The 24,877-nt window shown below is 34.5% G+C and overlaps 3 protein-coding genes and 1 pseudogene across 4 annotated transcripts; 1 reads left to right on the top strand and 3 right to left on the bottom strand.

Moving 5' to 3' along the window:
* The first annotated feature begins 4,735 nt into the window (after window positions 1-4,735).
* On the top strand, window positions 4,736-4,853 carry LOC128129414 (5S ribosomal RNA; annotated as a pseudogene).
* Window positions 4,854-8,425: 3,572 nt separating this feature from the next.
* Window positions 8,426-10,186, bottom strand: LOC111898246 (uncharacterized). Its single transcript, XM_023894178.1, has 5 exons — window positions 9,751-10,186; window positions 9,442-9,630; window positions 9,149-9,324; window positions 8,602-9,071; window positions 8,426-8,522 (listed from the first exon to the last, which is right to left on the bottom strand). Exons 1-5 carry the CDS (start codon window positions 10,184-10,186, stop codon window positions 8,426-8,428), a joined length of 1,368 nt encoding a protein of 455 aa, XP_023749946.1.
* Window positions 10,187-12,549: 2,363 nt separating this feature from the next.
* Window positions 12,550-14,234, bottom strand: LOC111898208 (uncharacterized). The gene is made up of 4 exons (XM_023894134.2): window positions 14,079-14,234; window positions 13,561-13,625; window positions 12,957-13,468; window positions 12,550-12,798 (listed from the first exon to the last, which is right to left on the bottom strand). Exons 2-4 carry the CDS (start codon window positions 13,607-13,609, stop codon window positions 12,736-12,738), a joined length of 624 nt encoding a protein of 207 aa, XP_023749902.1. The 5' UTR covers window positions 13,610-13,625; window positions 14,079-14,234; the 3' UTR covers window positions 12,550-12,735.
* Window positions 14,235-20,936: 6,702 nt separating this feature from the next.
* Window positions 20,937-23,299, bottom strand: LOC111898209 (uncharacterized). 2 transcript variants are annotated; one of them, XM_023894135.2, is made up of 4 exons: window positions 22,781-23,299; window positions 22,223-22,535; window positions 21,953-22,083; window positions 20,937-21,878 (listed from the first exon to the last, which is right to left on the bottom strand). In XM_023894135.2, the coding sequence occupies exons 1-4, from the start codon at window positions 22,907-22,909 to the stop codon at window positions 21,144-21,146; spliced, it is 1,308 nt and encodes a 435-aa protein (XP_023749903.1). In that variant the 5' UTR covers window positions 22,910-23,299; the 3' UTR covers window positions 20,937-21,143. The 2 variants fall into 2 exon arrangements, with proteins under 2 accessions (XP_023749903.1, XP_023749904.1); XM_023894136.3 differs by having other exon boundaries at window positions 21,953-22,080; window positions 22,781-23,297.
* Window positions 23,300-24,877: the final 1,578 nt, after the last annotated feature.

Here is a 24,877-nt window from a genome sequence, read left to right as displayed (position 1 = left end):
CTTAGGACATTCGCTAATATTAGAAACAGTGGCACGCAATTCAGTCATTTCAAAATCATAACGAGAAACAGGAATATTGAGAGATTTAAGAATACAATGTACCTTTTCGATTACCTTCTCGCTTTCTCCAGCATACTCTTTAATTCTTTTTGTTGCGAAACACTCATCAAATTTCACACCTTCATTAGTGAAATATCCTTGACTTTCGAAATTTGTGCTTCTCACCATCAAACACTTTCCTCCAATCCTATTCTCCTCTTCTCTCACAACAAAACTTTTTCCATGTGTAGCCCTTCGAACCTCATCATCTTCTTTAACTGTCAAAGCTTTTCCAATGCTTTTAGCTTTCCGGAGCTCTTCTATCTTCTGAGAGTAATAACTTTCATCTTTTGTCTTTTCTTTCTTCTCATGCACTTTTCTTAATATACACTCCATTGCAAAAATAATTTTTGTCATGACAGTAATTGCAATCATAACCTAAATCACCTAGTAACTTTTTCTCTCCTTTTTCTTTATCTTTCTAAAACTTCCTATAACCTTCTCTTTTTTTCTTTCTCCAAAACAAAGTTCTGATTCTAGAAAGTTCCATCTCCATTTTTTCCTTTGTTAAACTTGTTTCCTTTATAATTTTGAGTAGTTTTTCTTGAAAAAAAATTGGGATTGATGACCATGAGCACCTTGATTTCACTTGTAAATTCATCATCCAGACTATCTAAATCAGAATCATCTTGAACCACGTTGGATGATTTACCTTTAGATCCATTTGATTTCGCAACAAATGCTAATGGACCTGAATTTGGGACACTTTTGGCTTCTTTAAGAACTTATTTCTCATGAGATTTGATAATTCCATCCAATTTGGCAAGAGAATAGTCCTTAAACTGTTCATGAGCTTTAACAGTTGAAACAATGAGCTTCCATTTAGATCTTAGGCCATTTAGAAAAGTGACCTTTTGTTCAATCACTTCTCTATCCAACTTATGCTTAATCATTCTACTTAGAGAATGGTTAAAATGAGTGACAGTTTGATTAACTGATTCATCTAATTTTGGTTCGAATGAACCAAATTCAGATAAAATAGTAGTTTGAAGTGAATGAAGTAAATCAACATCACCCGAGTATAATTCTTTCAATCTTACCCAAATTTCATGAGCTGTGAGACAAGAACTTACCAAACGAAAAGTATCTGGAGGAAGATCAAACCTCACAATTCAAAATGCCTTTAAAGTGTTCATTAACAATTCATTTTCATCAGATCTAATGGCCTTTTCAGCAACAAGATCATCCAATTCCTTTTGAATGTATATGATATTATTGGTCTTTTCTACTTTGTATGGTCCTTCATAGATCGCACACCAGATAGATGAGCCACGAGTTACAATGCTAGGAGCATAATCCTCAAAATGTAGTGCCCGGACTTCATAATCTTATGGAAAGAGAATCAGAATCTGATTTTTAGTAGCAATGACACCATGAAGATTGAATGAGATTGAGTGAGAATCTTCTATAGACGTTTCAAAACAAATCAACAGAAAAAGCGATTAGAATCAGATATGTAAGTTAGAAACGAGTTCCAAACCAAAAATCTAATGATTTGAACTAAGAATTTTGGATCAAATTGCAAAGAAAAGTTGCAAAATGCAGAATCGATGAAAAAATGTGAAGTAAAAAATATAAAGAACACGAAGAACTTTGAAAGATTTTAGATATGAAAACAACTTACAAAACCTCCTGCTGTGATGCCACTTGTGAAGAACTATAGGAACGATAGATTCTAAAATGAAAACATAATAAGAAGATTTGATATATTTGTAAGAACACAAAGATGTGAATAAGATTTGTTTGCATTAATGGACAGGAAGAACAAATCGTTACAATATGAATGTGCAAAACTCTTATGTTGACAAAAACTATCCATTCTACTGACTAATATATATATATATATATATATATATATATATTAAATACATTCCAAAATCATAACGTTTAGAACTGCAAACCTAAGATTAAATACATTCCAAAATCATAACACATTTCAGAATTAAGAAAAGACACTAAACATTACAACTAAATTGCGAACAGCGCATACAACTAGACACTATAATTTTCGAATCCTAACACAGCTTCGGCAGCCACCTCCGGCAACCGTCGCCACCCCTTTTCTGGCCAAAATCCGACACCGATTACTTTTTCTGTAACGCCCGCAGATCCGGGCTAGTCAATTTAGAGGCAATAGGGGTCGAAAACGACTTTTCAACAAAAAGATTATTTAGAATAAATAATCTTAACCAAGTTGTAGAAGATGTCACAGGGTTTCCGTACATATAAAGAACGCCGAAATCCGAGTTATAACGAAGAAGTTATGACCCGTCGAAGTTTCGCGTCGGAACCGGCACGGCGCCGGGAAGCGTAAATAGTAAATTTATGATAGAGCGAGATTTAGATTTAGCGCTCTAAACGAAAGTCGTATAGTATGTTAAACTAAGAACTTCGATAAAAAGAACACCCAAATCTGACTTCGTATGAAGAAGTTACGATTTTTCGAAGTTTCGGATTAGCAGTGTACTGTCCGAAATTCGAATATTAGATCGAGCGATTTTTAGCCGACACAACCTAAACGAGAATTGAAGATCTCATTATTAGTAGCGTAACAATAAAAAGACAGACGAAAATCGACATCGGATGAAGAAGTTATGAGATTATAACGGACCAATCCTGTCCCGGCCTGTTAAAAATAAATTCAAAATTAGCCGAAGGAGTCTAAACGAAAGTTGTAGAGTGCGTCTCCACCTACGCATGGATATAAAGAACATCAAAAACGGAGTTCGTATGAATGAGTTACAAATTATAATAACATATTTACGTATTAAAATAAAGTATAAATCATATATACGTACACATATATATATACATATGTATATATCATTAGAAAGGTATCGACGATGCGGTCATTATAAGACTAATGTTGAGTTCTTTCGACATTAGTTTAGTACAAATATCTTTAAATCTATTTAAAATAGTATTATAAAGGGGTGTTTAGTTGTTTATATAACTATAAGGTCATTAAGTAATTATGGGGGGTAGTTTTTGTAAATTCAATTACTATAAATAAGAGGCTTGGGCTCTCATATTTCTTGCACCATTCTCTTGATTCAAGAGTCTTTCTCTCCTTATCCCCCGAGCATTTCGGTCCCTCGTGATTCGACTTCTCTTTCTGTAGTTTTAGTATAGTAAGGTGAGCGCTAAAGCGCTGCACGAATCTTTCTTAGAAAGATTCAGCGACGAAGTTCTGCCCCTACAGAGCCCGACTCCTAGCTAAAATCCCCTTGTAAGTAAGTTATGCTTACCCTATTTTAAATATAGTTTATATTTAAAATTAGTATTGTTATTATAAATTTATAATAAATATTTGAGCTATTATTATGACTTATATAAGTGTCGTTATAATATCTTTTTAACTACTCGCGGTACGGGGAATCTGGTTTAAAGGGCCGCATAGGGTTGTTGGATTTCAGAAGTGCTATATGCCAAAATGGTCCTGCCCTCCGGTGTTTTATGTCTGGCCCCTGTCTGTACATAGTGGTTGGAAAGTATTGTTTAAACGCTTATATAATAATAATAATAAGACTAATAATTAGTCACGGTAAATATTAGACTAAAATCTAGTGGTAATAATACTAGGTTTCGTCGAAGGAAATTATTTTAAAGTAAACGAAGCGCTGTCCGAGTACCGAGTCACCACCTTCTCAAGTGAGTGCATAGTTACTTTCATCTTACACATAGATATGAAGTATTTTATATAAACTACGTGCTATGTGTGCACATTATCTGAATACTTGCTGTCTATGTTGGTTGAACGTTTTATACATGTTTTAAAGGACTTAAACTGTATACGTATTTTATATATACGAAAATGTTGGGTATGAGATGGGTAGATGAATGATGAGAGATAGAAGATGACGTGAGTATACATTGGCAGCTACAGACTTAGTGCCTATGGGACAAACACCGGTAGCTATGGACTTAGTACCTTTTAGACGTTGGTAGCTATGGATTTAGTACATGTAGGAATTGGTAGCTATGGACTTAGTACTTGTTGAACATTGGTAGCTATGGACTTAGTACCTATTAGATAAAGACTGGTAGCTATGGATTTAGTACCCGATGAATAGACTATAGCAGCTATGGAATTAGTGCTTTATGAACGAACATTGGCAGCTATGGATTTAGTGCCAGTCCCATAACCCTGGAAGTAAGGGACTTTGGAATAAACGAATGCAGGATAGATGACTCTTAGGTTAAATCCTTAAAGAGTAAAGAAGATAATGGGGATAGGTAATTGGGTTGATTGTTTGATTGAACATAATAATTATATTATTGTGGGTTGAAAACCCTATGTACTCACCAGGTTTCCCAACCTAACCACTCAGTTTATGTATATCACAGGTGACGAAGTGAAGTGACATTACACTGAGAGATTTAAAAGAGATGTAGATCACTAGTGTAAATCATTGTAAGTCTGTTTATGCTTATGTTTCGGTATTAACGATGACATCCCAAACATTTTAAAATGAAATAAATACGTTTCTTCAAAAATGTTTTAATAATGTATTTACCATGTTTTTCTGGGAACAAATTCCGCAACCTTTTTATAAAATGAAGTACTCTGATCCCACATCGGCTGGGAAGGAGAACTAAGCATTCCTTATAAGGGGTGTGGATACCTTCCCTAACACAACGCGTTTTAAAGCCGTGAGGGCAGCAGATCCCATAAGAACTCTGCAGTTAAGCGTGCTCGGGCGGGAGTAGTACCAGGATGGGTGACCCCCTGGGAAGTCCTCGTGCCGAGTTGCCCAAAGCGGACAATATTGTGATACGTGCCAGAGGGGGATGTTACAAATGGTATCAGAGCCAGGGCACGGGTCGATGTGTTCGACGGGGACGTCGAACCCTATAATGGGGGTGAAAGTGGGTTAGATCTAATCCCACATCGGCTGGGAAGGAGAACTAAGCATTCCTTATAAGGGGTGTGGATACCTTCTCTATCACAATGCGTTTTAAAACCGTGAGGGCAACAGATCCCATAAGAACTCTGCAGTTAAGCGTGCTCGGGCGGGAGTAGTACCAGGATGGGTGACCCCCTGGGAAGTCCTCGTGCCGAGTGGCCCAAAGCGGACAATATTGTGATACGTGTCAGAGGGGGATGTTACACTTTCCGACCAAAACTTCAACGGGTTACTATTCATCTCCGGCAAGCACTATTCATCCTCTTCAACTATCTTTCCAATTATTTCTGGATTTTACTCCTAAATCATTATTAAAGCCACACTAACACCAAATTGGGTTTCACGACCCTTTTTATAACGTTTTACAATTTTCGGGGGAGAATACATGTCAAACTGCTATTAACTTTATTTATTTCAAATATTGTCGAACTTAAGCTTACAAAACTTATACAGTAGATATATGTTAACAAAAAATTTTCTGGAAATTTTTTTTATAAGCTAGGGCTTACAAAACTTTTAAAACATTTCACTCAATGGTTTACATGAGACATATTCATTACCTAAGTACAATACTTAGAAGACGCCTGACCTATAATCGTTAATCTTTATGAGCGGGGAAATTATGTATAGATCTATACGGGTTGACACCCCTACTTGTAGTTTCTAGCTAGAAACTTGACTGTTAATTCACACGGGGTGATAATTGTCTATCATTTACGACGTCGAAGAAGCGTTGGGAGGGGCATATGGATCTAGTCAGGAGCTTAGTTGTAGGGACTCATTGTAACATTGAGAGTGTACTAAATTCATTTATATATAAGCTAGGAAACCACTTATATACAATGAAACCCTACTTTTGATTAAAAGTATGTATGATTTCAAATACTTTAAACCTATGAAGTCACCAACATTACGTTGACACTCTTTCAAATCACATGCATTCTCAGGGATTTAAGAGCTTGAAGGTCGCAGTCATGGAATGGCATCCTACTTAGTATAGTATAATACTTTCATAAGTGTGCCTATTATTGAGGAGTGTTATGTACTTTCAAATTTCAATACCTCTAGGTTAAGTATCAGATGTAATTTCCCTTCAACAATCTCACTGCCTAGCGATTCTGTCGCTTGTTGGGGGTGTGACTAGTGGATACTAGAGAGTTAGCTATATGTAGGTGTCGTGTGGTTTCCTATGCGTGGGGTTTAGTGTACATATTTCGCTCGATGTTTCCTCCTATATATGGATTCCTTTGTGAATTCATTAATATGTATCCCTTCCCAGATGAGGATGTATCAACAATGAATTTGGGATAAATGATAAATGAGCTGGGAGATGCCTTAGGGTAGGAAGAATAGGCATGCACTTATATGATGTTCTTTGATGTTGCAACGAGTATGTGATAATGATATGTTTCTTTGATGTAAACGCATTATAAATGTTTATGTGTCATTTATGTTTGATGTATTAGTGATGTTATATGTGACTTTGATGTTAGATCTTGTGATTCCATATTGATGTTTTTTTCATATGATGCTTATACATATGATGTTTATAGAATCCTAAAACATGTCTATCATCAAACCTTTTAGACTAATGTAGTATTTTGATGTGTGTCTTGGGTAGCGAAGTTAGAGACACTTGCGGTTAGAGACGCAAATTAACTTGGGAGAATAGAGATACACTAACATGTACGACAAGTTCTGGAGTTTTAGAAAAGAAAAGAAAAGAAAGGGAGAGAAAGGAAACTAAAGCAAATTTGTATTTTGTGTTCGCGAGTTGGAGAGAAGTGAAAGAAAAAATAAACATTTTAATATTTTCTATCAAAATCCTTGCAAATTGGAAGTAAAATTATGAAGGAAAAATGATCCTTCCAATTCTTTCATTTAATGAAACTCGGAAACGTTAATTTCTTTTATTTTCTTCTCACTTATATCCATTTTCCATTTTGCCCTCGTTAAGTTGACTTAGTATTTATGCTTTGCTTATGTCTGATGATTGCTTAAGACATCCCTTGTGATTATTTTCTTTTATCGAAACATTTTTATTTATCAAATTCTTGGATATATCTCAAATTTTCTGTTGTAGAAAATGTTGTGAAATATAAAGAAATTTCAAATGGGGTCTAAATTGGGAATGTCAAACTAGAAATACTAGTTATTTTACAGTGACCAAACATTACATTAAACCTTTTTAAACTTTGTACAAAACAATCAAACACATAACATTTTCCAAAACAAAAGCCAGGTGTTTGGAATGTCAAGTAACAAGGTATAAATTTAATCAATGAATTAATGTTAGTATCATCTTAAATTTGTTTAACTAGATGTGTCCTCAAATTGCCTTCCTTTATTTTCGTAGTCACCAACTCTTTGAATCAAGAATCATGTCTGCATCCGAAAGTTTTTTAACAGATCAATGGATTTACAGGTTTCAGAGTCAAATAACAGAACAAAGCAGTCAAGCAAAAACTGCAAATAAATTTTTAACTTGTATCAAGAATTCGTATGGAAAATTAACAACCATCTTACAACCAACAAAAAAATTCATATAACAAAAATAAAACAACAAGTAATTTACTTTGTAATGACTAAAATGCCCATAATACCCCTACATATTCGTGGCACGGGACAACAAAAACAGACCATATAACAACTTACCACACAACAAAATAACATATTACACCATAAAAGAACATACAAAGATCATTTGTTTATTGCAACACACATTCACTACAAATAACAAACAATTATTTAATCCAACTCCATGGCCGTTGCAACACTCCTACCTTCATCTCCCACCTTTTTTGCAAGCTTCATTTTAATGATTCTTTCTGACTTCTTTCGTTTGTTAGGCAGTTTAACATGCTTAACTTGATGAACACGAGCATTGGCCTTCACCCCTTCATCCCGTCCATTGACTCCCACCATCAACTCTTCCTCACCAGTCCTCTCCAAAGCATCACTAGCATCTACCGTTACCTCATCATCCCCAACCCCTATGGCAACATATACAGACTCCTGCGTAGGTATAGTTTTTTGTTTCTTTGTTCCATTTTGTTTGGATGTCCCTACACATTTACTACAAGTAGCCTTGTTGTGTCCTTTCTCCTTGCATATGCTACAAGACACGTTCTTCCCTGCCTTGGAGACGATATATTTTCCCATCCGTTCAGAAGCATCTCTTCTTCTCTTTATGGTTGGCCTGCGTGGCATACGTCTTTTCAATGGAGGAAAAGGGGGTATCAAGTCAGTAGAAGGCCACATGTTTTTCCATTCATCCCATGGATTGGCTGTTTGTAAGTATTATGGTATAATGCAACCAAGTACATTGGATTTACATATGGACCATCAGGTGTGATATTTAAGTAGGCTAAGGTGGCAACTGAGTGTACGCAACCATATCCATTAAGTTGCCATAGCCTCTAGTTGCATTCCTTTTTTTCAACATTAACAGTAAACGCCTCGTCCATTTTCCTTGCCTCAAACTTCATCCCCCCACAAGAAATGACCTTCCAATGCCTACATATATAGATGAAAACTGTAAATATCATGAGATGTGAAGAGTAAGGTACTAATGTAATTGGATAAATGTACAAACCTTTGCTCAGTCTGGAGCATATTCAACCGTATTCTGATATTTGGACAAACAGAATAACGATTCCATCCTTGTCCGGTTAGTTTCATAGTCACCATCCTTTGCATCACATATATACGAATGTCCTCTAACATGCTTATTATTGGTTTCTTCCCCGTATCCAAAATCACACTATTAAAACTCTCTGAAAACCCATTCTCTACTGACTCACAAGAATTATGAACTCTGAAAAAAGCCAAAGACCAAGTCTTTGGATCTCTATCCATAAGATACACAACTGCTTCCAGATTTAATTTTCCAATCTCTTTCATAACTACATTAAATTGTGCTTCAGTTGTTGCCTTGCTCGCTTTCCAAAACAAATTTTCAAACTTGGATCCACTAAATCTCTTTCTAAAATTCGCATAGATATGTCTAGCACAATGCCTATGTTCAGCTATAGGAAATACTTCCTTTACTGCCTCAATCAAACCCTACATAAGTCACATTAATGTTAGAAATTAGAATAGCAATTACTAAATTTAAAACATGCACTAGTTTTGAACCATACCTTGTGTTGATCCGAAATTAGAACCAAACCATGTCCATCATTCCAACATTGCAAATCTTCTGAAAGCGTTTCTATGAACCATTTCCAATTCTCTTTGTTTTCCACAGAAACAACTGCCCAAGCAATCGGGAATATTCCATTGTTAGAATCTCTACCAACAGCACAAAGCAACTCCCCTTGACAAAAACTTTTTAGAAAACAACTATCCAGGTTAATGATCCTCCTACATCCTCCCCTCCATCCCTCTTTTACTGAAGCAAAACATATGTATATTTTGCTGAAATAATTCTTACCATCAGGCGTTGAATCAACACAAATTTTAACTTTGGATCCAGGATTTGATCTTCTAATCTCCTCACCATATGACCATAATCTTGCATAATTTTCAGCTATTGTGCCTTCAGCTAGACTCAATGCATACTTCTTGGCTCTCCTACACTGACTCATACTCAGATTAATCCCAAAAGCAGTTTTTACCTCCTCTCTAAGCAATCAGACACTCATCTTTTGATTGTTATAAAATTGGTGCTTAAAGTGGGTCCCTATCCATTTGTAAGTCACAATTGATCCGAATTTGAAATTTTTTGCACAATTATGCTCACCGATAAGAGACTTTATCTGGAAAGACTTATCTTCACTCATCCCAGAACCCCAAAGCCTAAAAGTACATTTGCCATCACAGCATTTGACAAGTAATCGTCTAGTATCATTATTAACAAAACATAATTGATAACCATTCGCGACAGCATAGTTACAAAGCATGTGTTTCAATTGTTTAAGACTCTCAAACCTCATACCTAAAACAGGTTCATGCTCCTTACAATTGAGCTTATCATTGAAAATGTTTGGCAATTCGGGATAAATATCTTCATCGTCACTCATGTCTTCTTCGAAAAACTCACTTGCACCTGCTTTCTCACCCATGTCTACCTGAATCTCATTACCCTTTATAAAAAAAATGAGGCTTCTGATGGTCATCCTCATCGTCATCGACGTCCTCATCCCCGTCGTCATCATCCTCGCCATTCTCTTCCTCATCGTTTGTGTCACCCACATCCCAATGCCCTGTTGCAACTTCCTTAACCAATCATGCATCATCAAATACTTTTTCCTGTATGTTACCAACAAACTCGTCTTTGTGTTCATCCAACCATTCCTGTATGTTACTATTCTCAAAATGGTCTACATACATAAGGAGTATAACACCACATTCATATGCAATTGCTATGAAGTCGTAATAATCGAGGTCATTGCAAATTAGACTCAAACCTTTTGGAAAATCAATATCAGGTTGGCAGTAATAGAGTTTCTCATACTTTTCCCCAGTGAACCTTTCGATGAACGCAACACACCCATCCTTGTCCATTCCTGTGAAATCGATGTCCGAAAACCTCTGAGTAATTCCACCGGTGTAGCGTACGGGGTTCCGTGCGAACATTCCTTGGAAGTGGACATCTACTTGTAAGAATACGGGTTCCATGCTTGAGGATTTAGAAGCAGCTCACAAAAAAGGGTTTACCGATGAAGTGTTGAACATTGGAGGTAAAAGGGCTCTTTTATAAAGCATATACCAACATTAAGAAGGAGGTGACTAATTAATGACATGGCATTAGACGAAAGTCACAGTCAGCATCCGATGTGGTGTTAGTAGAAGGAGGTGGACTTAAAATGACCGGCTAACCCCTTCAAAATTGACATAAGGACTTAATCGACCCGACAAAGAGTAATTTGTTCGCTTATTAAGCTACAAAATAAGTTAAGTAGCTGAATGGGTAAACCGTAGAAACATTATAGGGCCTATATGTCATTTTCCCTTTCTCGTTTTATAAGTGATACATAAATAATATATAGATAAAAAAAAAAGAAATTGATAAGACACAAAAAAATAAAAAATAAAAAAAACAAAAAAACCAAACTTTAGGGACTTTCTGAACGCAAAAATTACATAGAGATCAAACACACAATTTCAGCAAACCATAAGAACAACTTTAATAATTTGTTCCGTCTTAAAAGTATCAAAAGCTTTCACTTTTCATTGATCTTGATTTTTTTGCGGTTTCTATTGAAAAAATGTAAGCTTTATGGCATATTGCTAAATTAACTACTCAATCATTTCTTTTTTAAGGCTAATTATTAAAGAAAGAGAAAATTACAAATTTAGCCAAAAACACTAATTACTTTGCAAATTTAGCCACAAAAAAAAAATTGAAGTTGCAAAAATAGCCACTGAAATCGCGGATGGGAATGGTCCATCTGTGATTGGCCATCCCATCTGCGAATGTACAAGTGGCTAAAGCACAGACGTGCTTTAGCCACTTGTACATTTGCATATGGTTTTTTTTGTATATATAAGCAAGAATTAGACTAAAATCGCAGATGGACAATGTCCATTTGCGATTTCCTCCCTTTCATCTGCAATTTTATGGTTTTTTTACTATAAAATCAATGGGTTTGTAATCCATAAAATCCAATTTGAAATTAAATTTTTTAATAAAGATATCTGTAAATAAGGTTATACAATCCATTAAATAAGGTGCTTTAAAAAAAATTGTCCAGCTAAAAATCGGGCATCAAATCCTTAATTATCGTCATAAGGCTAACATCTCCCAATACTATTTGTTATTTATATTCCATCTTCTGCTAATAAACAAGTTCAATAAAACAGGTATTCCATCTGTTTCTTCTTTTTTCTTTCTTCCTGTTTGTTACTTCATGTTTCTTACGTAAATATTATAATATTATTATGTGATTTTTTTATTTTTTTTATATTGTTTCAGCTTCCTGTTTCTATCCCTTTGATGTTCAAAATCTTTAAAAAAAACCCATCTACAATTTCCTACAAAAGTTTATATATAATAAGGTTATTTCGTAGTCAAACTCATTGATTTTATAATAAAAAAATAAAACATAAAATCGCAGATGAAAGGGAGGAAATTGCAGACACTGTCCATCTGCGATTTTAGTCTGATTCTTGCTTATATACAAAAAAAAAAACAAAAAAAAAAAACCATTTGTAAATATACAAGTGGCTAAAGCACATCTATGCTTTAGCCACGTGTACATTCGCAGATGGGATGGGCAAATCACAGATAGACCATTCCATCCGCGATTTCGATGGCTATTTTTGCAACTTTGATTTTTTTGGCTAAATTTGCAAAGTAATTAGTGTTTTTTTGCTAAATTTGTAATTTTCTCTTAAAGAAAATTGTCAGGATACGATAGTGGTTTTTACAGATGTAAAAACCTGCCAAAGTAGGTACTATCTACAAAGTTGTACTGTTCATTTCATTTGGCTATCAACAACAAATGATGTAGATGATTTTTTTATGGAAAAAATGTTAAATTCGCAATTTAACCCCTCATACCGCAACATAAGGTCCATTAAACACCCAACAACATAATTCTCTCACAATATGAGGATAAATCTAAATATTTGACCAAAAATAGCAAGGAAAAAAATTTAGTAGGAGTAACCACAAAAAGAACAACATACTTTGAGGATAAGTAAAGAAACTATATACATTTTTCAAACCAAAATAAACCAAACCAAATGAGTTAGTTTTTTTTAAGGTCCAAAGGTAGCATCATCAACATCTTATATTCTCTCCTGGTTTACACATCAAGAAGCTTGGAGTTGGATCATATAAAACCTACATGATTGATCAAAAAGGATTATGGGTTAGTTTACATTTGTTGCAACTAAAAACATATGCATCAACAAACAAACACATGATGATGATGATGATGATGATCATCATCATCATCATCATCATCATAATCATAATAAAAAAAAGTGACATCAACTCACTAGATATTCAATTCCGTGTATGGAAGGTGTAGGACCTCTTATTATATTTGAACCCCGCTTCTTAGTATGTGTTTCAGTATCAGATTCAGATTCAGATTCATCTGTCACCAGCAAGGACAAGTCTGATTTGAACCATGCCTCACGCCGGCTTCGCATACCACAAAAATCATCTTCTGAATCTTCTTCATCTTCTTCATCTTCAGATGGGACTGTCTTTGAAACAAATGGTTCCACAAGGTCCTTGTTATCAGATTCAGATTCCCTGACTTGTGCTATTGATTTCTTTCCCTGACTCCTTTTCTTTACATCCCAATGTCTATGTTGGTGCTTCTGAGCTTTCTTGTAGCCACCGACTTCTTTTCCAATAGGAATCACATTTTTTTGAATTCGTGATGTTCTCATGAGTGCAAATGGCTTCCCCAACCTTGACATTACAACTTGACGTCTCTTCCTCCTTACTCCAAGATTCAGTCGCTCACTATTAGTCTGGAAAACCTGATTTTTGTTGTTCCCTTCACCAAAGAAGAAAAAAAGCATTCCTTTCGTCAAAATGGATATCAAACAACATACAAACATATGTAATATCAATAATCAAATAGAATACCATCAAAGTGATCACTGGAATTTGCGTCTTCACTGCCATGCATTGCCATCTCCCCTACACTTTGTCTGTAGAATAATCAATACAGACAATGTCAAAAACTGAGATTTCACGCATTCATGGTGCTTCAAATTCCAATTACCATCAAAAATCAGAGAAAAAAACGTAAAAAAATGTCCAAACCGGTTTCTATTTTACCATAAAAATCATAAAACAATTCATTGATACAAGTTACAAGATCTAAAACAAACAAAGCATCACGCGATTTTAAAACCCTAAGGAGAAGGATTAGTTTTAATTTTACATTCGTTCAATAATTTTAGGTTAATCTACCTAAACTAAACTCCATTAACGTCTCATCACGCCATCATACACCGCAGATGAACATTATAGCCATTGAAATAGAAATTAAAACCGGAAAAATGCATATAGACGGGATTTAAGCGAACAAATCGATCGCTGCCATTCAATACTAACAATCGACAGATTAAATTAAGGTTTCATGGAAGTAGAATACTCACGAACAAGTGGACGTATAGTACCGATCGATTCAAGATTCTCGTGCTATCGACTGTAATACTATCCTTCGGGAACGACCTTTTAGTTTAATCAAACCCTCCGGTGTGAGATTCTTTTTGCTTAGGGTTAATACTCGGGGTAGAAAAGATATGTGGTAAAAATATTTAAAAATTTTGATTTTGATATAAGGAAAACCGGAAAACTCAGAAACTTCCTTAATATGTCTGCCGTTTGGGCCAAGTCTCACAAAAGCCCAACTGATTTCTTCTTCTTTTTTGCTAATAAGTAAAAAGGTTAATATTTTTGTAATCAACTAACTTGTCTTTGGTTTCAAAGGTTTTTTTTGGTATTTATACTATTAAAGTCAAATTTTACTCCAAGCATGGTAACCAATTCAAAAGGTTTACCGGTAATATGCTTGTGTGCTTAATTTATGTTGTCCATATATTTGATATTGTTGCAAAGCTATCTACCATTGACGAATCATAAGACAATAACCAGCGAATATGGTCTTAACTTAAGAAAAAACATAATCGCCTACTTCAAAGTGGATTTCTCATCAACGCTGATCTGCCTTAGCCTTCATTAATTGTTGTGCACAGAGTAAAAGACTATGCAACTCTTAAAACACATTGTCTCATTCCTCTAAATTTTCGTCCACGTCATTAACGAACTTTGAGTCATACATCATATCTTGTACTCATTCACTCTTGTACTCCTTAGACTTATAATCGAGCTAAACATATCTTATTTAGATCTCTTGTTCTTTATACTTCTAACATGCTACACTACCCTAATCTCTTCATCAAATAAGTACATGAAATAAGGCTACATTATACATTCTCAGGGTATGAAATCTTAATCATGCATAGCTATGATGTTTACACTAACTACTACAGTAATAATGTCAGTTTCACAAGCAAGCAAATAATCTTCCAAGGCTACCAAGCATCAAATTCATCAAATCCAAGCAGTTCCAACATATCATTCATGAAGATCCTTAGCCTACTAACTAGAATGTAGCTCTAACATAAACTCAATACAAATACATGTGTGGGTATCTTGGGAATACATTATTGCTCCGGCTGATCTTACACATCGCATCCTCCTTTTGATCGATTTTTTTTCCTGAAAACTTCTGTAGATCCTTAGTTGAGTCTGACCTCACACGAATGCTCATCTATTTCTATCAAACCATGGTTATGATACCAACTTATGACATCCCAAAAATCATGATACAAATTTTCATTTTTAATTAGGTAAAACCATAGTGAATAAGAGTAAGTCATCCCAAATCATGTGTGTCAAATACAATGCATCCAAATCAAACATCATAAAAATCCATCATAAAAATCCATCATAACAAAATCAATGGAGGATTTGTACGGTCATGCCTTCGCCTTACCCTGATCCTCAGAAGTACCTGAAACAAACATTGAAATTATAAGCCAAATCTTAGTGACTTCCCCTAATATAACACACACAAACATAATAATACAAGCATGCGAACATGAGCCTACATCCTATCTGGGCCACTCTATCGGGCTTTCGGCATAACTGGACCGCCTTGCAGGGCCTACAACCTATTCAGACCGCCCCCAGGTATCTTGGACTACAACACAAAGCAAGACTGTCTCAACCCAATCCTATATGTCAACATATACAAATAATCAAATATGACATAATAACCAGTAAAACAATAATCATACAGATCTACCAACTATTGCATACCACATCCTAAATACCATATGTTATACATTATCAGACGGTCGGCATTGGTGCCTTCGATCCTCGGGAACAGTGAGAGAGAAACTCATCTCAAACTACAAACAAAGAAACATTGCAAGAGTTGTAGACCCGAACTCCTCAGAATAACAAATTACCAAAAAACCTTAAGTCAACATCCCAGATAATTTTCTAAACTGACAAGTCCTAAACTTAAGATTCACCAATTAAGGTGTAACACTTGGATTCTGGTATGTTCTCTTTAGACCTTGCACTATTTAAATAGTCACATTCTAGTCCCTGAGTGATACGTTGCGCTTACATTAGAGTACGCTTAGCGTGCTTGTGCGAAGCGAGTACGCGGGACGTACCTTGTGGGACGCTTAGCGTACTCGTGTGAGGAAGGATCGGGAACCCGGACGCGTACACAAGGCATACAGATCAATACATGGGGTGTACGCGATGATTAATGAAAACACTAATTTTAGGGTTTGCCACTATATAAACAACCATATGGACTTCGAACCCTCATCTTGATCAGCCTCCTTACTCTCTAAACCCTATATTTAAACCTTAATTTCTCTTGTGTGTTCTTGAGCTTTTAAAGACCATTTTGAGGGTATTTTGGAGGATTGAAGGAAGGTGTTAATAAATTAATTAGAAATCAAAATATATGATTTGTTAATATATTATGAAAATAATATATTAATTGGAAATAATATTATTTAATTAATAATTAATCAGAAATTAATTTGAATTAATTTTGGGATTAATTAGATCAATTAAAAGTATGAGGAATAAAGGTGACAATGTTCAATAGTTGAGCATTGGACAATTCTAGAACCTCCCATAAATAAGGGGAACGAAATATAGAAACTTTCTAGGGTTTCATTGAGCATTAAGGGTGCCTTAGATGCCTTAGAGAGGAAGTTAAAGGATTAGAGTTAACTTTGAGATACTTGCCTTATCCAATACCTTATTTATCACCTATATAAACCGCAATGGGGTTTGATTTTGTCCAAGCATTGATTCCTTAGAGGAATTCCGATTATTTCCACCTCGCTCCCCTATATCTATTTAAGCTCCGTGGTTGTTAGGGTTTGGGTGTAAGGCATTAGAGGCACGACACTTGTAACACTTGCTTCCAAGATTTATTCAAGAAGGTTTATTTGTTATTTATACAATAACTACTAAGGTATGTTTCTCCTAACCCTAATTAGTATAAATTGAAAATATACTAGGTATCCTAGAGTTTTCTATTTTGTTGTTCAAGTTGTATGTTCAATTAGAGAAAACATAGATCAATTATTTAGGGTTGCATGCACACATAAGATTTATATGTTTTGCATAATTCTCATCAGTGGTATCAGAGTGTAGGTTTAGTTTTTTATTGAATTGATACAATTGTTGAACTTGAACAGGGAGGAGAAAACAAAATCGTCATTTTGTTCATCAAACACGTCGTGGTGTTCTTCTAACACGACGTGTTTACCTGCAAATTTCGACCCAACACGGCGTAGTGATTGTCTTACATGGTGTGTTGGACCGTCGGATCCACAAAATCGGATTTTTGGCTTACCTCATGAGTTGATTAGGATAATTACCTTAGATAATGTTTTAATCAATTAAAGCTGAATAATTATCCATGTAATTTGATATCCTTATCTTAAATTCATGATTGGTTTATATTTTTAATTTAATTAATTGATTATTAATTGTGAAATTTTAAAATATAACTCTAATATTTTGAAAAGTTTAAGATACATCCTTATGGATAATATTAATAATTTAATTAAATGATTAATTAAAATATATTTAATAAATCCATAAAATTGTTCAAATTAATTGAATTAAAAGTTTAATTTATTAAAAGATTAAACCCTTGAAATATTAAAATGTTTTAAAATTCACCTTATACTAGTTATATAATTAAAAGTTATATATATATATATATATATATATATATATATATATATATATATATATATATATATATATATATATACTAGTTTATAACCCGTGGAAACCACGGTTACAAAATTAATTAAATTATTATAGTGAGAACTCAAAATTATTAATCAATAATTTCAAATAAATTATTAATTAAGAGATATTTTTTTAGTTATATAAAACTATAATCATTAATTTAAATAAATATATGAAATTATATCACTTTATAATTTGTATTAATTTTAATTTAATTTTTATTCTAATGTAATTAAATTAATGTAATTAGAGTGGGAAATTTAAAATTTAAAATTTAAAATTGAGAATTAATAGGTTGATAAATAGCATTCATTAATTATGAAGCCTAATAGGGTGACACATGGCAAAAATAGAATAAAATATACATTAATTAGGATGTTTAATAGGATGACACATGTCAAAAGGAAATTAAAACTATTCTTTTATTAGAATAAGGATATATATATATATATATATATATATATATATATATATATATATATATATATTATACGTATAAGATTAGTCAGGCATACCAATACTAGACCTCATTCACGAAGTCACACTATGAAAAGGGTATAAGGAAGCAGCCTATAAAATGGTCGTTGAATGGGTGTCCACTCTCACCACCACTCTCTTGTATGGTGGATGGTCGTTAGCCAAACAAGTTTGATAAGACAAGTTAAATCTCATTAATAATTATAATGTGATATAATAAGTAACTAAACCTTTTATTAAAATCTCAATTGTAGTTACTTCAGGAAAAATGTGAATTTGATGCTAATCCATGAAATTACACATTACATTTATAAGTCGTTAGTGGAGCATTTATGGTTAATCGGCACACTAATGTGTGATTAATAAAGAGTGGTAATGGGTGACTCGAAAATCATTGTTGATTAATGGAGCACGTGTGACTAACCGGGACATTAAAACGAGATGATAAATAACATCGATAGTACCAAGCTAATTTGCATGATTATTCACATCTAGTATGTCACCCTCAACATCCCAGTCACAAAAATGAGAACATAATCGAGATTAAACATGTCATTGATAAGATTCAATGAATCTCAAAAAGATCTAGGAATTTCATAAGATTAAAATTGGTAAAAGTCTTACCTACCTAAAATAGATTCGAATTTAAGGATTAAAAGTCAACTAACTTGAATTCTCTTTTCTCCCTTTATAGATGTCAAATCAAAACAATAGTGGTCTTCCTTATTTTTATGAAAATGGTTTCCCTCTTTTTTTGAAGATGATCTTCCACGTTCAAATCAAGGTGAAAATGTTTTCTCTTTTTCAAGAAATGATGGAACTGGACATCATTCTTCTTCAACTTTTCTTCCTCCTCCTCTAGTGACTCTCCCTAAGTCATGTCTTCTTCAAGTTGAAAAGTATGAAATTACTCGACCCCTATTGGCATTTAAACATCAAGATGGAAAGTTTGTGTGTGCGCATGTTCTGGAAATGAAATCGCACATTGACAGATTGGATATATGATGGGAGTCGTTTTCATAAAGGATATGATGGGTGTCGTTTTCACAAAGGAGCTAGCCATTGGCTTGGTTCCACTTTCACTTCCTGAGTCATATATTCAGTTCATTAAAGACTATTATATAAGCGATCACGACGTGACCCTAATTGATCTGACACATATCTTAATTGTTGTTGAGGCAGAAATGCTTAAGAGCGCAAATGAAGCAAAAGTTCTTGAATGATCTGTCTCCAAAATTTCCATGGACATTGACGATGACAACAATAGTAGTCTAGAAAAGGTTTCCTTTTCCAATGGAAATAGATATGCTAAGGTCAAACCGTTTGACCATATGGTAAAGAGAAATGCTAGTTCTGAGATAGCTCTATGTGCTAATCCTAAAAGGTTCATATGTTTCTATTGCCAATTGGAAGGCCATGGGTTGTCTTTCATATTGCAACAAGTGTGTAATAATATGTTCCACCGATGCATACTATAAATGTTCATGTTCCATTGATGTTTGATGTACTAGTGAGATGTTAGATCTTGATGTGATTCCATATATATTGATGTATTTTTTTACATATGATGTTTATATAGTCCATAGACACGTTTCTCATCAAACTTTTAGTCCGATATAGTATTTTTGATGTGTGTCCTGGATAGCGACGTTAGAAACACTTGAGATGTGATTATTTTTCTAGTTTGATATCTCCAAATTTAGACAACATTTAGAGTCCAAAAACATGTCTCTCATCAAACTTTTTACTCGGATATAGTATTTTTGATGTGTGTCCAGGATAACGACGTTAGAGACACTTGCAATGTGATTATTTTTATATTTTCGAAACATTTTTATTTATTGAATGTTAGAAATATCTCAAATTTTTTGTTGCAGAAATTGTTTTGAAATATAAAGAAAATTGAAATGTTGTCTAAATTTGGATATGTCAAACTAGAAATACTAGTTGTTTAATAGTGTTGTTAAACGTTAGATTAAAACTTTTTAAACTTTGTGCAAAACAAACGACACAACATTTTCCAAACTGAAACAAGTGTTTGGAATGTTAAGTAGGGCTGTCAAATTAGGCAATCATGTCGTGTTTTTGTCTGACAAGACACGACACGATAAGATTTTGTATAACACGAACACGACAAGACTAACACGAACACCGACAAGACACGATGTCATGTTTTTTTTTTCCTTAACACGAAAACGAACCAATTAAAACACGACAACAAGACACGACACGACAAAGATAATATTAAATAACTATTAGTTTATTTCATTCATACTTAAAGATATCTAACACAACAAAAACGAAAAACACGACAACCACATACTTAATCGTGTCGATTTATAAACATGAACACGACACAACATCCTGTTTTTTAATCTTGACACGAACACAAATATGAATTTTCACTTCGTCCCGATTTCGTTTCGTTTTGTGTATTTTTGTGGTGTGGTGTCATAAATTGACACCCCTAAATTGTTAAGTAACAAGGTGTAACTTTAATCAATAATTTTAACGTTAGTATCATCTTAGATTTGTTTTAAATCATGTGTCCTCAAACAGCCTTTCTTTATCTTTGTATTCACCAACTATTGAATCAAGAAACACTTATTTGCAACCGAAAGTTTTGGATATATGTTAGACAACACCTTGATTATAAAACTACATTCGAAACAGAACAAAGCAGTCAAGCAGAAACTGCACATAAATTTTTAACTTGTATCAAGAATTCGTATGGAAAATTAACAACCATCTTACAACCAACAAAAAATTTCATTAAAAAAAAAACACAAAAACAACAAGTAATTAATCAATGAAAAACAAAACTTCTATCATACATCAGAGTATAAACCCATCTATCCCTCTTTATTCCTCTCATTACCCTAGTCATCCCAGTCAGCATCCCATCCATCTTTCTTCCTAGAAGTCAACCCATTTGAGGAGATAGTTTTCGGTGTCACACCGCCACCTGGCGATCTAATCGCCTTATCTTCATCCCAGTCATCATCATCCCAATCTTGATCCCATCCTTCCACAGTATCAACATTCACCGCATTGGAAGATTCCGGAAGCCCCATTTCCAGCTCCTGATACGGAATCCCGCCGTCATTTCTCCGCTTCCGGAAGCTACACAGGGCCCACGACCCACCGACAACTAAAGCCAAAAGAAACGCCACGTAAGCACCATGCATAGGTGTCACTTGCTTCGAGTAGAAAGTCAACTGGTCTAAAAGGTTGTTTTGAGAAATCGGAACATCCACACTTTCGGGAGGGGGGATGTCTTTTGGTGACGTGGCGGGGGTGTCGATGTCTTTGGATGACGTGGCGGGGGTGGTGTTGATGTCTTTTGGTGACGTGGCAGGGGTGTCGGGGATTGGGATTGGAGGTTCTTTGATTTCTTTAGGGTTTGTTGGGGCGTTGTTAGGTTTTGGAGGATTGTTGTCTTCTTTGGGGTTTAAAGGAGTGTTTGCAGGGTCATTTTCGTCTTTTGGCTTTTGAGGAGTTTTGGGATCCTTAGGTTTTGGAGGAGTGTTGATGGTTGTGGTCTTGAGTTGAAGCTCACAATCACCATTTAGAATAAGTTTTGTTGTCTTGTCTCCAGATAATATAAAATTAACCTACAATAATCAAATGTAAGAAATGAAATTATGATGCTATAATTTTTTTTAAAAAAACTCAATAAAAATCGAACCTTTTTAGTGGTATGACCAGGTATTTCAAAAGGTGCTAAAATATCGTTTATAGATGTGTCAGAAGTGATATTCACTTTCAAGTCTAGAATTCCTTCATTTTCCACAATAAGTGTCACATTGTTGGAACCTGCTAGAAGAAGGTGGTTAAATGTAGATAAATAGATGGGAAAAAGAATCAAAACTGCAATGTTTTAATTGGATAGAAATAAATGAATGTTTAAGAGTATAAATAGTTAAAATGGATCAAAAGAGAAGAGTTTTCTTTTTACCATTTTCAAAATCTTGAATACATGCGATCATGGTTTTTCCCTGGTCTGTACAAACAGGATTGCCATTGCAACTTTTGGTAGCAAATGTTTCCATTTGTGTTTGTGTTTCTGCTTTCTCTTTCCCATCTTTACCCTTCTCCTTTTCTACTGTCTTATCAGGAGGATTTTCAGAATTAATCTTGGTTTTATCATCATTCAAGCCTTTAGAATCCACATTTGAGGGATTTGTATTTGGACTATCAACTGGCTTTGTTGTCTCAGTTGGAGAGGGATTTAACTTCTTATCATTAATGGATGTAGAAGATGGATCATCCTAAAGACGAATAACAATTTTAGCAATAGCATAACAGAACAAAAACAATTTACATGTACAAAGAAGAAGATCAAGTGAATTTCATAGTGCTATCTTGTTTCCACCCTAATTGATGCACTGAAGTTATTGATAACAGGATCGGCCAGCAAGTAGTTAACTTACATGATTTTCAATTAATTTCTTCAATAAAAAATAATCGGTAAGTAATTCGGGATAACAAAAACACGTATCAACAGATCACGAACCTTAATTGCATTAGAGCTGCCATTTGGATCCGGTGTCGAAACTAATTTCCTGGAACTCAAGGCATTAGACCGACCCAAAACGGTCATAAATAAGAGCAATAACACTATCAGCAATCCATTTTTATCCATTCCACCTCAAAAAGAACAAATCTTCGATCCAAAACTCAAAGTATAAGAAATCCTAACTTAACCTGTTGATATAAAGTTATCAATCGTCCACTTAATCTATTCAGTTGATGAAATCGTCTCATCCTCTTGATAAAAAAAACCCTAAGCCCTCATCAACATCATCTTAATCAGCTGCAAATTTTCGATCAGAACGGAAGTTTGGTTAAAGGAGTGAGGGGTAGCTTACAAAGCACGTTACTGGCGATCTTAGGAAACCCGAAGGAGGGAAGAAATCAGAAATTTGTGGAGATTGGAATTGGAATTGAAATTAAAATCGGAATTTGTTAGAGATTTCAATTCGCAGAGAGGAAATTGTATCAGTAGATGTGTTCTTGTCATTCTTGACGATGTGAATAAAATTACTTGAAGCCGAGTTATCAGATTATTGGGCCGGACGCCCAGCTTATAGTCTTCAAAAAGTTTCAAAACTATTTGGGCCTCAACACTTTCTAATCATTTATGTGTGGCTCCGAATTTTAGCAAATAAAAAAAAAGGTAAGAAAAAAATAATAAAAAAAAAGGAAAAAATATATTGTGTTTTCTCAGATTGAAGATAAATGAAAGCAAAATAAAACATTTTGCTATATCTCTTCAAATTCTTCTAAATTGAAAAGAAGCTAGGAGGGAAAGTAATCATTTCATTTCCTTTAATGAATTCAAAATCACCAATTTTTTTTTTTTTTACTTTTTTCTTACTTCCATCCATTTCTTTTTTTCCCCTTGTTAAGTTGAAGGTAACAAAGTGTTAAAGTAGGCGTGAGCAAATAAATCGGTTTTGAATTAGTTCCATAAGAAAAGCGAGGCCAAATCAATCTAAAACAAAATATATCTAAAAAAGGACCGGTCCAAAACAAAAACGGAACAAAAAAAGATCTTTGAGCGAGACTGAACCGATCTAAAGCAAAATATGTCTAAAAAGGACTTGTTTACAAAAACGAAACAAAAAAACTTCCACTGGTCCAAAAAAGAACGACCATTTCTGATACCGATCCTAAAAAATACTGGATCGTTTTTGTGTCCAACTCGACTGCTACCACAACCTATTTTATCGATAAACATCTTCATAATGTGTAACATCCCAAAAATTACAATCCAAAATTTTCATTTTTAAAGTTACTAAATCCGTAACCCAAAACATCATCAGTTTCAAAAGCAATGTGTACATACGGTGATTATAGTATTTAAACAAAATCAGACATAGAAAAGTATTATCAGAACTTAAGTCCCAAAATCTCTAATACGGAAAATTAGAGTTGTGATGCGATGCGATCATGCCGACTTTTTCCTTTCGAGCTAGAAGTACCTGAAACACAAACTGAAACTATAAGGACAAAGCTTAGTGAGTTCCCCCACCATATCACATACACAATAAAAATACTGCCAATCATATATGGGTGTTGGCCTACCCCTTCGGTCTATTTCAACCGGATACTGCCGAGCATATATGGGTGCTCAACCTGCCCCTTCGGTTTATTTCAACCGGATAATGTCGAGCATATTGAGGTGCTTGACCTGCCCCTTCAGTCTATTCCAATCGGATATCGGGTCTACTTCACCACCTACCACTACCACATAATATCCCACATAATTCACAAAATCATCAAACATTAAATGCACAACCGATAATTATCATAAAGACAATCATCATGCCATATCATAACTAGTGGGTCGACCTTGGTGTCGACCAATAAGTTCTACGAAAGGAGACTCACCTCAAACTGTGGGTGTAATAATGTACTCGGCGAATGACTCGTTAACTCCTCCCCTATCGTACATCATAAAATTCAAATTAGCTAACAAAGTATGACTCCAACCCTAATTCATGTCTTAAGGCAAAGATTCCTTAATTCTTGCCTTATTGGGCCTCTCCCTTCTAAGGCCTAGTTTCGAACAACCCAAAAGTGACCAAGCCCAAACAATTAAATTCTA

Source organism: Lactuca sativa, chromosome 9 (genome assembly GCF_002870075.4).
Source record: "Lactuca sativa cultivar Salinas chromosome 9, Lsat_Salinas_v11, whole genome shotgun sequence".
NCBI lineage: Eukaryota > Viridiplantae > Streptophyta > Magnoliopsida > Asterales > Asteraceae > Lactuca > Lactuca sativa.
The sequence above is the reverse complement of the archived record's forward strand: the minus strand, read 5'-3'. Positions and strand labels throughout refer to the sequence as shown.